Source organism: Leptosomus discolor, chromosome 12 (assembly GCF_034619465.1).
Source record: "Leptosomus discolor isolate bLepDis1 chromosome 12, bLepDis1.hap2, whole genome shotgun sequence".
NCBI lineage: Eukaryota > Metazoa > Chordata > Aves > Leptosomiformes > Leptosomidae > Leptosomus > Leptosomus discolor.
In genome coordinates this window covers 14,596,059-14,613,089 of record NC_141402.1, presented here as the reverse complement: position 1 = coordinate 14,613,089, position 17,031 = coordinate 14,596,059, and the positions used below count along the sequence as shown (strand labels likewise).

At 40.1% G+C, this 17,031-nt stretch overlaps 1 protein-coding gene across 1 annotated transcript in view; it reads right to left on the bottom strand.

The window, feature by feature from the left end:
- Positions 1-17,031, bottom strand: part of PTPN5 (protein tyrosine phosphatase non-receptor type 5) — an 81,144-nt gene that overhangs the window by 18,160 nt on the left and 45,953 nt on the right. Inside the window, exons 4-9 of the mRNA XM_086472124.1 lie at positions 15,633-15,814; positions 14,589-14,708; positions 12,679-12,762; positions 7,334-7,572; positions 4,253-4,442; positions 1,085-1,169 (exon numbers count right to left, since the gene is read on the bottom strand). Coding sequence (XP_086328250.1) covers positions 1,085-1,169; positions 4,253-4,442; positions 7,334-7,572; positions 12,679-12,762; positions 14,589-14,708; positions 15,633-15,794 — 880 coding nt within the window. The 5' untranslated portion in view covers positions 15,795-15,814. The remainder of the gene's footprint in view (positions 1-1,084; positions 1,170-4,252; positions 4,443-7,333; positions 7,573-12,678; positions 12,763-14,588; positions 14,709-15,632; positions 15,815-17,031) is intronic.

Sequence of the window (17,031 nt, the reverse complement as noted above, 5' to 3'; positions counted from 1 at the left end):
GCTTTTGCTTTAGATTATAATACTTGGCTTGTGATTTTTCTGTTAACGTAATATTTACATTATTAAGGTAGTATGTTTATGCACAGTTTCAACCTTATTTCATGTAAGAGAAGCCTGTTAACGTATTGTTGATACAAGAATGTGCACTGTTTTGCCGAAAGTGTGGCCAAAGCTGAATCGTATCTCTTAGAAATATATAAACAGGAACAACTCCTCCTTTAAAAAAAAAAAAAACCCAAACAAACTCATCACGAGACTTTACTATAAGAGTTTGCAGTATGAATTCCAAATTTTCAATTAGAGAGGCATTTAAGCAAAACCAAATCCTATTCTTAAAGAAAACATTTCTCCCAGGACAAAACCAGCACTCAGGCCAGGTTCAAGAAGACACCACACCTTTAAAAAAAGCAGTAGTAGTCTGCATCTCTAAGAAACCAAATGACATGTCAGCTATTTTTTCCACAGTTTCTTTGTTGGCCATTTTGTGTTGATACTATGCCTGGCACTTTAGAGGAACTTGCTAAACTTAACTGAAACGTGTTGCATAACTTAAAGTGGTGTAAAAACAACACAGCTACGTAGAACTTTACAAAGTCCATCTAGATGTTACTCTTGAGAAAAGGATTCAATGAGGCTGATAAAAAACATGATGCCATCAGACCAGTTCCCACTATTCTCAGTTTGCATTTGAGGCATGATTCTGAGAAAAACATCAGTCAGGAAAATAACATCGCCAGAATTTAGTCCTTCTAAAGGAGTTTAATCGAAGAAACCACTAAGTAACATCTGAATAAACCCACGAAGTTCTTCGGTAGAATTTTTAAGCAGCAACCAATGCTGCAATTCTAATGACTTAAATTTGTAAGTGCTGCTGATGTTCAGTGAATCTTAGGTTCTTCATGCTCTGTACCTCTTTCAAAATCTCATTTATGCTTCAAAGCCATGTTGCTGCTTCATAAACATGGTCTTTGGACAATACACTGTAGTGACAGCACACTTCATGCATTCTGAGAAGGAAAGTGTAAAGACTTCAGCATGTGGAATAAACCACCCTGCCTCAGTGACTTAAAAACCAGGAACTTACTTGGGAGAATTGTTTTGTAGCGATTCTTACGTACTAAGCCTGGAATATCATACTCCTTTGGATCAACAAAGTTCATTGGAATTTCCTGTTAAAAAAAACAAACAAACAAAACACAGCAGGTATATTATTAGATTCACAAGAGGAATAAGAAACCCAAGCCCATTATGTCCTGCCTGTGAGGGAGGCAAAGTGATGAAATCAATGGAGACTATGGTACCGTACTTCTAGCAATTACCACCGAAATATGATTGATGTTTCCTTTCACTGTCACTGGCTTTCTTTTCTGAAATCCTTAGTATGAAAATGCTCATAGTGACTAATTCATTGAGTAATATGCGCAATGGCATTATGTTAGCTCCTAATATTATTAGAACTGAATTGCAAGTGTAGGCACAGAACTAAGCAAAAGGTGGTACATAAGATACTGTGCTCCAAAAGCGATGGACCTCAGACACCATCCTTTCTGACTCACACTCCTCCTTCCTCTCTGAGGGTGGAAGGAAATAATTTGCTAGTGACTCTCACCAGCAACAAATTATGACACACATTATGACAGGTTGGTGTACTGACCTGACTCTACGGAGCTGGGGGAGCGTCACTCTTCTCGCTCACCACATTTTGAAGCTCCATGGGCAAGGACAGCAAACAGGTGTTCAGGGATTCCCTGCTCTCTGCACTGCTGACCCGAAGAACACACACAGATGGAAGGGCTGCTTATTCTCCACTTCTAATCTCCTGCAAGTAAGTGGCCAATGCTAGGCAGGAACAACCAGGAACCTTCCACCAAGTGGAGTCAGGAGGCACGTGATGAGGGGCAGGATGTGTTAACCAGCCTCAGCAGAGAAAGGGCTCATGGGAGCTTGGGAGCAGAGCTGGTCATCCCAGCTGGTGCTCACTGGATCCAAGAGGCCAGTATTCGACATACTAGTAACAGGAGTCAGGGTTGAGTAAGACAAGCCTCACTCTGGGAAGAAATTAAGATGAGCAGAGCTATGGACTATGTTGCATTCTGAAGCTTCAGAAGACTGACTATCTGCATTCTGTCTCTTACACAGCACTGACTGGACTGTTTGGCTTAATGAGAGACAATTAATGATAAAAATATTTTGCTGAAGTAGTTTCCTATCAATCTGGGGAACTGCATGGAAAATAAACCTTCATGTTCTCCTCAATTGTTGCTTGGTATTTAGTCACCCAAAACTCTTCTTGAACCAGTCTCCATGGTCTGCTTCTGGGACTTAAGCATCCACTACTCAAGCAAATTCTTGGTGAAATCAACAGGACCTCTTCCTGAGTAAAAACTCTAAATTTCGTAAGAATTTCAGGACTCAGCCCTGCCAGTGACATCCCCTCTGACTTTTCATCCCAAACGAAAACACAGCTGCTTGCTTTGTGTGGATCCTGACTTTGAAAACCAGGTAGGTTAGACAGGCTGAAAATACATGATGCAGAACCAGCTGGTGATAACCGTCCCACAAAAAATTAACTAGTTTACAATTTTTAATTACAGAAATGTCATTTTGATTACATAGCATTTTTATCTATGCTTTTTTAGTTTTCATTAAAGAATGAAAACAGCTTGGGATAGTTTGGGTGTTGAATGATTTTCTGAACACCAGGAAAACTAATTCAAAATCTCTCCAAGAAATGAAGCATATTTTTTCCTACTTCTAACGTTACTATTTTCTTTGCTTGAAAGCTACAGCGCACCTCAGAGGCTGATGAAACTGCATGTGGACTTGTTCAGCAGTCAATTCAGACACTCACAAAGTGAACACTTCTTCCCTAAGCGAACGTTTCCTCCCTAGTACAGCAATAGATGCTTTACTTTAAAAGAATCTGGCTTGCCTACAGAAAAGCTGCTTTTATTCAACTTGTATAGCAGTAAGTGAATTAAGGACCACATATCTGGCAGTCTGTTTTAAAACTGAAGTCCAGACTATCCCATCTCACCCTGTGCTTGTAATGTGAAAAAACCTCTGAAATTGCACAAGGAGGGAGAACAGCAAGTGATAATTGAAGTGTTACTCCTGCCCTTTCAGACCCTTACAGGTCACAAAGAGGATGGGTTGAATATTATATTGCAAAACATCATCTTCCTCCTGCTCTGCTGAGATTCCACGCTTAAGAAAGTATTTGACTTGGCAGTATTAACTTCAGTAGCTCTTGATCACGCGTTCTGAAACACTCCAGCATGCAAAGACTGTGGCCCAGTTACCTGCCACATTGTGCAGGAATTTACAACCCTGCCTAACAGACATAATACTCTGAGCCACTGCAGCATTTTGCATGTTTTTTTTTTTTTTTCCGGTATAATTAAAATCACAACGCCTGTCACATTGGCGCTCAAGTAATTAAGGAGGAGACTCACAGATGCAAAGACCAAAAAAGCCAGTGTACACACTACACTGAAATGTATCCGGCCTTCATCTTAAACTATTTAGAAAGCCAATTTTCCACTGCTTGCTTCATCTGTGTACATGTATTTTTTCTGAAAACAAGGCCAAGAATTCTTTCTCCCAAAGCAACAGTAGATACAGCAAGCTAAGGAAACATACTTCAGAATCCTAAAAGCAACTCACAGAGCAGCTTACAACTAGCAAATAATTTTTGTGCAGAAAAAAACCCTGTAAGACATACTTTCTATGACTCCTGCTGAGTGACATAGCCATCCTGTGCTTTGGTTAACTGGCGAATATTCAGGCTTGGAATGTAGCTCCTTGCAAAGCATTCAACAGCAAAGAACATGCACTTGGACTAATTTCATCCCTAAGGCAACTCCAGGCACATTTCAAGAAGTTATGCCTATAGCAAACTTGGCTTTTCTTCTGTACTCTACCAAAAACTTTTTTTTTTTTTTGTTGTTAAAAAGTAACATGGTAACAGAAAAAAAAAAAAAAAAAGACTTGTGAAAACAAACAAACAAACAGGTTGTTTTTTTGTTGCCAGTACCAATACTCTAGTTTTTTAAGCGACAATATCACTAAAAGCTTTCAGACACTGTCATTTCAAGGGATGATGAATTTGGGAATTGCATTAAATGCTTTACTGGTAGAAATATATGTATGTACTAACTTTACACTCCCAGAAAATAACAGCAAGGTTCATAAAAAAGAGGCAACATCCCGTTTCTCTGATGCTCCCAGAATAGAGAGATCGGATACTCACGAAGAACTCTGCCTGGAGTATGAAAGGATCCAGGGCTTTCTTGTGCAGTTCCTCTTCAGTAAGGACGTTTGATGCTGTCTGGAGGTATTCTCGGGCTGACTGTTCCCGTGGTGACATGACATAGCCAAATCCTTGCTCGGAACAGCCTGGGGTACACATATCCAGTGTGAGTGAAACATTTGAACCTCTCCTGCAAAACAGAGCAATCAAAGTTTGCTTACAACAGAACACCCTGACCCACCATGGTCAGCAATGGACACAGTCCTAACGACAGGTAAACAGCAACTTTAGAAAAGCACCCAGCTGGTTCTGCTCTGTACATTTTGGTCACTAACTGTGAAAAATGGGTGATGCTTCTTGTGTAGATAAGACCTGAAGATGATTTTGTACACTGAAATATCAAGGCCAACACTTTTGAAGTGTTGTTTGCAGTGAGGTAACTATATACTTTGCCACCTAAATAGAAGCAACCCGCTTGTCAAATGTGCTGAGCAGGCAACTGCAGGAAATTTCTCATACTTGTGTAAATCACACCGTGGTTTTGGATGTCTAAATATGGACTGACATTTTAGACTCCATAGGTGAAAATAGGTCCCAGATCCTACAGAATGGCCATTTATTAGTAGCACAGACAACATTAGTGGGATAAGACCTTGGGATAAACATTATCAGTTCACCATCAATAAAGACATGACAAGCCAACCAATACAGGGAATAATTTTTCTGTTTGAGAAGGGTAAAATGAAGGTCCCAACATTTGAACAGTTACGTTAAAAACAGAGATGCTGTTGCATGCAGAATTTTTAGCGGCTTTACTGTAAGTTAGCCACACAACAAAATGAAAATTCGAAATGCCTGCACTGTTTATTGAATGCAGTTTTAGAGCATTACTAACCTTCTATCAAGCTCTCATGTCATAGAAAAAGGTAAGATTCAAATGCCATCAGTAACTTATATTTAAATATCTTTAAGAAAATAATAAAATCACACAATATGATGATTACTAGGTGTAATGTCCTACGCACACATACAGTAAACCTATTTTTGATGACTCTCAACTGGCAGAATCTAGTTAGGAGGTGTTTGCAGGAGCTGTTGAAAAAAACATGTAAACATGCAGGCATGGCCAGCTCACAGAGAAGACAGTAGAAGTTGCTACTTGGATCACAGCCCTTTTCTAGATTCAAGAGTTTCTCCAAAAGAATGTGCAGTCAGCCCCCTGCTATGACTCATAGTCATGGGGAAATGATTTTGGATGAAACATGACCACTAGTGGTAGACATCGAATCTTTAGTGCACCTTTCAGAAGATTTTGACCCTACTCTCCTGTGTGCTGTTAAATAGCTACTACATTTGTCCCCAGAAACAACTGCATTTGATAACAAATGGTTTTGGTTCTTTTAAGGTAGAAGAGGCTACATACATGAAGATATTAACAGTTCTTCAGCAAGAGGAAATCAGATTGTTTCTTAAGAGTAACATTCAGTGCTGTCTGAACTTAGCTAGTGACTACCCTTCTAATGGCGTAGGTGGTTAAAGAATGAGAGGGAAGATGGAGAAGCAAGAGAGGGATAAGTAGGTAATTCAACATAACACCAAACAAAGGAAAAGTGACCAATGCTTGACGTAAATGAAATCTGTCAGAGCACAGGTCAAACCTGAAATGATGTCTGGCTTCTCAAGCACACATGTATGTTGAACACAAGTCTATTTTACATCTTAAGTGTACACATTCCACCTAGTGTGAGAACTTCAAGCAATTGCTTTCTTTTTCCATGTCTACTGCTTTAACTGTTTTTTAATTGTAATTCATTACTTGAACCACTCAATATTCCCCAACTGATATTTCCCAAATCTCTTGAAAAAGTAAGTATCTTCCCTGCAGGCTAGTGGTCATCTGAGAAGAAACATCAGCATGTTTAAAATGAGAGAGACTGAATGAAATCAGGGATAGTGAAAAGCACCGATGCATTTCAAGCTCAATCTTGCCCATAGTGAAAATCAATGGCAAAACTCACTGATGGCAGCAGGTTCAGGGACAAGTCTCAGCGGTTACTGCAATCTCATATTTAAAGTAGAACATAACAATAAGAGGTAGGGCATTTTAGGACAAATATTGTAACCAAGAATAAAGTGAGACAAAACATTCTAAGCTCCCAGAGTGCAAATTAAAAGCCTCTTCTGTAACATTGCCTTTTACTGTGTCATGTGGGGCTCTGGAAGCTCAGCATCATACTTTTAAAAATTCAAGTTCGGCCCTTTTTTAAAGTTTTAGATATGAGACTTATTAGCACTCAAATTAAGCTTGAAAACCTAGAAATAAAGAAAGGTGATACTTTGCTATGCTGGGTCCTTCAGTAACCTCATTCTTATTCATAACTTCATTATTTCTGCCAAATTTCTTCACAGGATTTCTATCATTAAGTTCTATTTCACTAAGACAACTGAAAGAACACAAAACAGAGAAAGATCCTCATTTCATCTTGAAGCTGCCTTTTCCCAGTTGTGAATCTTTCTCTGAGAAGGTCCGTTGCCCTGATGATTCAAGCGGTGAACATCAGCTCACTCCGAAGTTTCCTTACGGGGTTCATTTCAAATTAATTAATTCACTTTTGGACTAACCCATTTATATGAGAGTTATTGCAGACTACCACTTGTCCTATGGTTTGCTTTTGGAGACAAGACGAAACCTCCAGCATCAGTGACAGAAAAAAATTAACAAGATCCACTTCTTTCAGAGTACAACTTTCACCTCCCTATAGTGGTTTTCATACTACGCAGTTGCCATCTTGGGGCATGGCAAGAGACTGATCAAACACATGGATATTTCAAAGGAAAGAAATCATGATTTTGAATAACACTTGTTGACGGCTGTCTAGAAACTCTACGGGTTTTTTGGCTAGTATTTTTATATTTATGGCTGGACTTGAAAAGAGACAGGAAATAAAGCAAGTGCTTGGCTTTAAAACCACACTTTAAAGTTAGATTCATGAAGGCAATAAAGCTTCCTACTAGGCACAGAACTCCTAAATCCACAAAAACTGGGACCAGACTTTCCCATATTAGTCACATCTACCCTACCTTTCTTGCAAGCCCACAGATTTAACCGTTAGAGTAGCTGGATCTGTCTCCGCTTTAATGTCCATTACGCAGTCAAAGACCGGAGTCTCTGGTACAGGATCCAAATCTAGGAAGTCATCCTCATTTTTATCCTCTGTCCACTCTGAGTACGTGAATGAAGGCTGCCGACTCACAGATTGCCGTCTGTCCTCTTGTAGCGGAAAAGGAGGGTCTGGATGGGCTCTGAGTAGGTGCCAAAACTGGAGGAAACAAACATTTTAAAAAAGCTTTCTGCTTGTTGCCAGCCCTTCCATACAGCCTAGAGGATGAGTCTTTAGGGCAACATCCCAGCTCACTAAAATGTATTAGAATTGGAGAGTACTGAAGAGGACAGGAATGTTCCATGCAGGAGTAGCTTTGTGGTGCGTGTTACAAGGATTCACATCTACCCATTCAAACCTGCTTTCAGCCACAGAGGTTTCCACAGAGCTGGACAGGCTTAACTCAGGGATACAGTGGAAGTGGAATGTGCTTGTGACCATCATATGCAAGCCAACGTGATATCACTGTCCTTTTGTTCTTTTTCTTACCCTTCCTAGGCTTGTTTACAAAATAAAACTCTACTATACTATTCTACAAATCATACCTCTCCTGACTTAATGGTTTCCCATCTAAAATTTAGATATAGATGGGTTAAGAAAAGTAAATACAACTTTCCTGAACTGCACACCTTTGATAATCTGGCACTGTATCCCAAATTCATGTATAAGCCAATCATTTTTTGAAGAGGTCTTGATTCTGATGTACCTGATTTTGAGGCTCAGAATGCCCATATCAGTTTTTGGCCAGTGGCAAAGACTGATTTGTAATCTAATTATCTGATTTAAACATGCTATAGACATTAAATAATAAATCTTGTGAAGCTCTAGGACATAAATGTAATATTAAAGTTTATAATATAAATTAATGAAAGGTTTGAAATGGCATTAATCTAAAAAAGCTACTGTATCATATTAGTTGGCATGGATGCTGTGGCAGACTAGATGATTCAGAGATTGTATCAGTAGACCATTTAATCCTCCACACAGGCCTCTTAATGTCAAGACCACCTCTGAATTCCAGGATCTGGAACCTTAGGCCAACTTCATCCCTCTAGCAGTGAACTAGGAGTAGTATCACTCAGGCTAAATGTTATAGAATCTATATTGTACTGTCATGCATCATTTCAAGACTACGAACAGGTCTTATTTTCCAAAGTAAAGCCTCTTCCATCCTTTTCTTATACGGCTTTTAAATAGGCAGTTGAATTTAGAAAGCGTGCCATTAAAAAAGGTCAAATTTCTCTTCCTAGGCTACTAAAGCACATTAGCTTCTATAGGATTTGAAACAACAATACACTTGTGCCTCTGTGTGTCTTCATGTACTCTCATTTCTCTGAGCCTAAAGAATGAAAGGAAGTGAAACAAGTTTTAATTTCTGTCCATAGTCAGCTTTAGCAAACGTTAGACTCTCATAAAGCAGCAGTATTCATTTGGCAGTTACTTCAAACAAACGTGTTGGGTTTTTTTTTGTTTTTTGTTTCAATTAATCAGAGCACACAGTAATTACAAATGCAAACATAGGAGCATGATAACTAGACTTTTATTTTACACAAATCTGGGGCCAAGTCTGAACTGAGTCTTTCCTGCATGCTTGGCCTCTTAGATGACAAGCCAGAAGCTTGAAAACCTGATTCTATTTTCATTCCCCAAGATGAATTCTAGAGCTTGGCAGTCCCACAGTACTAGCCACGGTTCTTTCACATACTGCAAGATTGTAATAGCTGAGCAGTTTGCACTGTAAAGTACCCGCTCAACAACTTTGTACTGCTGGAGGGTGTTGCTGTTACTAAAAACAACACTTGTGGTTAGGGCCAAGTGTATGGTCTAGGTACCAACTATATGTTACAGATTTCAGAGCTGGTATGGTGACAAAGGAATCATTTTACTGATGATTTAACACACTGTAAATCCAAAGGAACAAAAAGTTCACCCTAGAAACCAAGTCACTTTTCTTTATGTTGAGAAGTGTGTGGTAAATAAGTCTTCCAAGACACTGGAAGAAATTAAGTTATACTTAAAAGCGATGGGGTTAAACTAAATAATGGAAAAATAGTCAGCTCTGAAAACCTGTTTAGGAGGACTACAGAGCTCAATGCTGGTTCTCTGCAGTTTCCTGGGTCTTAACACACCATTATACAGGACAGAAAACAGACAGCATTACTAATACAAACCTCAAACACTCTATCCAGCCTTTTATTTTCTCTGTGACTGTTAACCCCCCCCAACGCATTCTGGTACCTGGGTATTCTCAGAAAAGTGCTTCAAAGATTAACTTGAGGTCTGCACTCCTGAAAAACCTGCTCTACATGTATTTAGAGTCACAAATTCCCCAATACAGGAATGAGCTGGACTTTAGCATGTGCACAGATCAGACAGGGCCTCCATTCTCTTGGTATCACTTCAGAGAATACGCTTGACTACCATTTCTCAGCCTTGTTACATGGCCCAACAGTTAATGCTCTACATTAAAGCAACAAAGTACCTATATAAACAGGTACATTTTCTCCCTTCCCCAGGGAACTACTAAAGCATCACTGTAAGTCACCACAGTTGCCAAATGAAAAAAAAAAAAAAGCATAAGCTGCTTTTCACTGGTATGCCACCTAGCATATACATATACATCAGTTTGGGACTGATGTACCAGGTCCATCTATAAATAGAAAAGGGTACATTTGGGAAAAAAAGATTTCATCATAAAGGCACTCCTCCATGTAAAAGACCCTTTCAAGGTCCCTTTTAGGCAGCACATCACTTAAAACCCATCAAAAAAAAAAAAAAAAAAGGAGGAAAAAACCCCCGAGAACACTCAGCTGAGACAGAGGGAAAGTAAAGAAAACTGTCCTCATGCACCTATCTGCTGTCCACCAGGCCAGGATTCTAGAAACACTGCTTAGCTCCATCACTACATTACTTTCTATGTTCTGCTAATGACTATTTTATACCTTATTCCCTAAATACTGGTAGAAGCAGATGTTTTCAAATTGCCACATGGCGTGATCTGAGATGTCGGAGAGTAAGGTACAGGTAGGTAGGAAGGGACAAGGCTCTTATGCTCTCTCCAAACAGCCTCTCCTTCCTAATGCCACTGTTAAGAGAAAACACACTGGGCAAGGTGGACCACTGCTCTGAACTCACAGGATGTTTCTTATACTTTGATGCTCTGTGACTTGTACAGAGAACAGGCTGTCACACAGTGACATTTGAGCCTCCACTCTAGCTAGAAGACTGTTAGCACAGACCACAGGGACACAAAACAGAGCAAAACTACATGGAAACTGTTATAAAACCATTTTCTGTACAATGGTTTCAACCAGCACTCAAAAACAGGCCAAGTCTGCGCTCATCTACGCTGTTATAAGCATTCACTTGCAAGGAGTTACTACATATGCAAAGCGGTTCAAACCGAGATCAGAATTTTGGGGCAGGGAGAGCTTTCATTTAAAGTTACTTTCTGTGCTAAGAGTGGGTCAGCAATAAGATGTTTCCATCCACCAAGAGATAGGCTGGGTATGTAGAAAAATCACACCCCTGCTATTCTGATTTCCAGCTCAGAAGAATGTTTTGCTGCAAAATTACCTGGAATTCACATAGTTCATCACAATTCTTAGATGTTTCATTTTTGTCCTTTAATATTTGCAGTTAAAAAAAAAAAAAAAATCACCAGAAGTTTATTTTTTTGAGGACAATATTCAACCCAATAAGGAACATCAGCATCAAAAAAGCAGAAAATCGCATAAACCCAGCCAACTTCCTTGCCTACATCAATGATCACAATAACGGAGGCATTAACATTAATTACTTTGCCTTGTGAATGGTTTTAAAACGTACATTCACCCGACACATTGAACAGAAGATTTTGCCACCGTCTGCCTCTGACTGAACTTAACCATGGTCTATAATGTGACAAACTTCCTACCAGGGAGTGTGGCCAGCAAATTAAAGGAGGTATTCCCCTCTCCTTGGCACTGATGCAGCTGCACCTTGAGTACTGGGTCCAGTTTTAGGCCCTTCAGTTTAAGACAGATATGGACAAACTGGAGTGGGTCCAGTGGAAGGCCATGAAGGAGGTCAGGGGTCTGCAGCACATCACCTTTAAAAGAGGTAGAGGGAACTGGGCTTGTTCAGCCTGGCAAACAGGAGGCTGGGGTGATCCAACAGCAGCCTGCAACTACTTGAATGGAAGCTCCAGAGATGATGCAGCCAGACTCTTCTTGGTAGTGGCAGCTGATACCATAAGGGACAATGGTCACAAGCTGCAGAAATTCAGCTTGGACATTCAGCTTTGGGAAATTCATATCAGACATTAGGAAAAAATTCTTCCCCAAGAGTGCCATGCAGTCATGGCACAGGTACCCAGAGAGATGATACATCTCCTTCCCTGGACTTTTTCAAAACCCACATAGAAAAATGTATGTCTGACCTTATCACGTGTTTCCAACAGCCTTGCTTCAAGCAGGATGTTAGACTAGCAGTCTCTAGAGGTCCCTTCCCACCAACAGTCCCATGATTCTATGATATACTTCCTTTTATGTGCATTACTCAAACGGCACGTACATAGTACAACTTGAGCTTCCTAAGCTACCTGAAGGTGCACTGCTGTAAGGAGAGGAGGTGATGTTCCACCTGCATGTTCAGTAACTGCATTCCCACTCTAAGAGAACAGAACAGTATAAAGGGGTATGAAAACCTATGTTCAATTAGAGCTCCCTAAAAAGAAAGAATTCTCCATAGCTTTCCCACCTACCACACAACTTTGTGCCAGGTACATAATCAACAGAGAAACACAATACATTCCCCTCCTGCTCCGAAACAGCTGACAGCTACCTAGACTAATTGTAGCCGTGCCACTCATCTTTTTCTGCAGCTGGGGCCTTGGCCTACATCTACAAGGGCATTGCATTCGCAAGTACACAGGTGCTCTGGAACAGCTCTTTCTGCCACTTAAGTCAATGGATGCTCTGCAGGCAATTTGTAAGGCAGCAGTATTAGATGGTCCTGTTCCTGGACCTCATCCCTTCTATTTAAGTGAAAAGAGTTTGCCCATCTGTGGATGGAAAGAATAAAAACCATCAGTGTACTCCACAATCCATCAAGAAATTGAGTAAGGATAAATGTAGGCATGATTCCTCTACATAAGCAGAGTATTATATAGAAATAGCTTTACAATCAATGGGCATAACATCAACGACTTCGGGTAAATCAGATATCTTAACAAAACTCAATGAAAAAGGACATGAATATAGTTTGCACAGTACCAGAACTTACCAGAGATCCTACAAATAACAGTCCTAGAGAAGCTAAAGACAGCAGGATGTACGATACCACAACGCTCCCGATTCTAGTCAGGTCCTGTGAAACAACAGAATTGACAATGATTCATAAATTGTTTAGGGCCACAGTATAGCAGCTGCATGCATGTTCTTGGCAAACTGTGTATTCATTCTTGGATTTCCCAGGCAGATTTAGTCATACTATACTCTCATCTGTAGAAAAGCCAACAACAGGAAAAAATGCCAGGCTTTGGAGAAGACTGAAATTGAAACCATCTCTAAGCCCCAGCATCTCAGAAGGTCTAAACCCCAGATTTCACTGTGAAGGCAAACAGGAAATCTGCTTCCTACCCTCATGCATTGCCAAAATTGAGATCTGAATCCACAATTCAATTTTGCAGCCTGGACCAATCTTTCATTGCCACAGTCAACACAATTTTATACTGTGGCAGAAGTCTTTGAAGAAAGTTTAGTACTGTTCCCCTGACTGTGGGTCCTTACATAAAACCCAGCCACAGAGGACTTTTCTATGTTTTCTATACATTCTCTGAAATACTATCAGGCTTATTCACATCACTGGCAGCAAAATTCACTCTGACATGTTAGTCATATTTAAGTAGTTTAGCGTTCAGCCTAATCTCAGTAGTAGGTGCAAAATTCAATTCTATTGGACTTTGGTGGGCAAGGAATTTTACTCTGTTTCTGACCCACTAGTAAAGCTGAAGAGAACTTCAGAGTTAAAAGCTTTCATTTGCTTATTTTAACATCTGAATATTTCTTTGCCTTTACTGTTTTCAAGCCTAAATTTGCATGGTAAATAGCGCTACATAAACAGTCCTCAAAGATACACAGGAACATCTGCACAGAGTCATACTTGGGGTGCATTCTAAGAATAAGTTTCCTCCACACCGAACACTTACTTTAAGACAAAATCCTACAAATCGGGGATTTTCTCTAAGGAACAATTTGTAAATGATTGACCCACTGCAAATAAGATACAGGCAATACTCTCTGAAGAGCTCTGATCGTGCATAATTAATCCAGCTAAGAAAGGGCAAAGAAAAAGTGCTTCTTTCAAACAAACAAAAGAGCAGGTAACATGCAGCTAAAACATTGTTAAGAGAACACAGAAAACAGTCTCTACTGTACTTCAGCCACAAGAAGCACTTGTACCGCATAGCCTCTGCTGCAAAGATTATGTACAAGGAATCTAAACATTCTGATTACAAATATATCTCACCTGATTTTTTTAAAGTAGCTGCTTAGCTTTTAATTAAGGTTCTGTCCACTCTAGAGAAATCTGTACTGGGTATAATTATTCCAGTAATTTATTAGATGAATCATACTGGTACACGTGTCATTATGTCATGGTGAGAAGCTAAGCAATTTTACTGGGGTGCTTGTAGATACAATTGAATGTACACCTAGTACACCTGAAATTCTTTTACTGCACATAGATAGGCTCTAAACACTCAACAAAAATAGAATTTTGTAACTGAGTATCCTGTGATTTGCACCCTTTATGTGGGTTGATCCATTGTTCCAGAATTTAAGCTTGTATCCATCCTAATAAATTAAGTTCCAGCTCTCCTTTCACTGTGGACTAAACCTTAGCGGGCTCATTTCTTATTGCTTTGTTTCATTTGCAATCATTTGCACCTTGTGAAAAATCTGCTGTGCTGAGGTAACACCATAGCCAAAACTTCAGCTCTATATCTTGAAGATAAAATACGGATCTGTTTTCAGAAAACTCTTTTCACAGTTTCAAGGCACACACACCATGCAGCAGTCACTATATTATATGAAGTACCTGTGTATTATGCTTTTAATCAGAAAAGATATTAGAAACACTACCCAAGGCTACTGACATCAACTATATAATCAGAGAGTAGTAGAGTGACTTACCTCCCCTTGATCTGACAAAAATTGTTTAAATGGGGTAAGCAAGTAAGACAGCAGGTCAAAGGCATTCTGAGCTGCTGGGATGGTCCCATAAGTGCTGTACCACAGCATCATGCAGAGAAGCTGTGCAATCAATCAGAAAATACATAATGAGCATCTCTCATTATACAAACATTAATTTTCATTTCAAGACTGCATAATTAACTAATTTAGTTCTCATTGATTTCATGTTGATCATCATTTTTGCTTTAAGAAGTCAGGTATTTTCTAGGCTGTGGCTTAACAAGAATAAAAAGGCTGAAGGCTAAAATGCTCAGCTGCCATTAACTAGGTGAGTATCATGGAGTTAAGCAAGCTTACTCTGGTCTACACTAGCAAAAGGACTGCCCATGGTAGCCAGTCCATTCAAAGAGCAACAGATTCCTCTGACTTCTGAACTTTCAGCATTATTACTTTTAGATCAAAACTGGTAATTCAATGCACTTTGTATGTTATTAAAAGACTACTAAGGCCTATCTCATACTATGCAAAGCTCTCACAAACAGCCATATTCACACAGGCATCCCTATAAATACACACACACACACAAACATACACATGTTGAAACATTTAATTTGAACCACTTAGGGTTGCCACACACACCACAGTTAACATAAACCCACAAAAGCAACGATGCTATATTTAATGCCCTCACAGAGCGGTACACCCTCATCCCCAACCATGAAAGGCACACTGCAACTTTAAAGTTAAACACATCTCCCAATACACTTTTTAACAAGATGGTTATCTACCCCCATACATATCAGCTACAGAAAATGGATTTGTTGGGAGGTGGGCCATTTGGCAAAGGCGGCCTTTGCAGAGACAGGGAACAGAATGGGAGTCTGGGACATCAAAAGGCAGGGGCTGTGAGAGGGGGCTGCAGAAATGAGAGGACTGCAGCTATGTCCATTGCTACATCTACAATGAATGAGGAGGTAACCTCCCAAGCAAACAAAGCTTAAATGAAGGGTCCCAGCATTTCAAAGTGGTGACAAACTGCCTTACCAGTATCTGCGAGAGGACAAACAGATACATGCTGTCTCCAGGCATTAATCCATTCCACCAGGCAGCCCAACCAAGCGGTGTTGTTTTTTGCGAGGTTTTCAGGGACTGCTCCTTCCTGTTCAGCTGTCCTTGTTGTCCTTCAGCTTCATCCATTGACTCCATAACAGCTGGATTGCAAAGACCTTCACGTGAAAATGACATGTGCAGGGAATGAATAGTACATAACCCTGCAGCCACTGCAGAGGCTGCAAGGGCTATTGTTTTCCTAGAGACGATGGTTACCTCTCAGTTCTGCATCAGTAAGCACAGCTCAGGATTGCGAGCGTCACACTCTATTAGTGCAGCTGTATTCACCTGCCTTCGTCAGAAAAAAGTGAGTGTGGGTGGATAAATTATTTTCCCTTTCTTTCCGGAGGTGCAGATTCTGGGCTTTGTTGTTAATAAATTCTCATTTACATCACTGCACCTTTTCGTTTTTACTTTTTAAAAGGAACCATCTGCGTTATTTCCTAGCTCCACACTTCCTGGCTACATGGTGGCAGAGAACCCATTTTGTCCCTCCCTGCCTCAATTTCTCTATTTCTCCTTACTTCTCTGCTTCTTTAATTTGATTATAAATTTCTGAGGTAGAGACTGTTTCATTTTACATGTCTGAATAGGGTTCAAGGGCACTGGGTTTTGGCTGAGTGTCCTAAGGCACTAATAAAATAAACTTTATTCTAATAACCTACTTCTTGGATGAATTCATACTCAAGAGCTGCTTAATAATGTTGTAATGCTATTCCATTCAGCGGAAATGTGCTGGAGTGGCTAGTCCCTCAGTAACAGTATATTGAATGCAGTCTGTGTAGACAAATTAACTTACATGTAAAAGGAGTGAAAGATCAGACCCTTTTGATGTAAGTACTACTGATTTACATCTTCCTACATGAGGGAAGCCCCGAGGCTGCCCTGTGTACAACACTGTAGACTTAAGCCTAAGCCATCATCGGCCCTTCCATGGTTTGTTGAAGTCAGGTTTCTACAAAATATTCCTCTCAACAGACTTTTTTCTAAATGTCTCGCCACAGCAACTCTAAGCCAGATAAGTATCCATAAACTAGCCACAGCTCTAATTAGGCAAATGAAACATAGGATCCATGTATCAGCTAAGGGTCTGGCCATCGGTACTGTAAGGATTCACGAAAATATCCCATTTTGATTTCTAAAACACAAAACTGTGAGTGTGGACAGGAACATGAGATGTTTACTCCCACTCTGTGATTGTTCTCCCTCCCCTCACTGAAACAGACCTCAGCACATCCATCCCTGCACCACAGAACACGGTGTTTGGGAAACGCTGATGGCTTCCTCTACAAGGTCCTCGATTCCCCACAGCTGCCAGCCACAAACGGGTCAT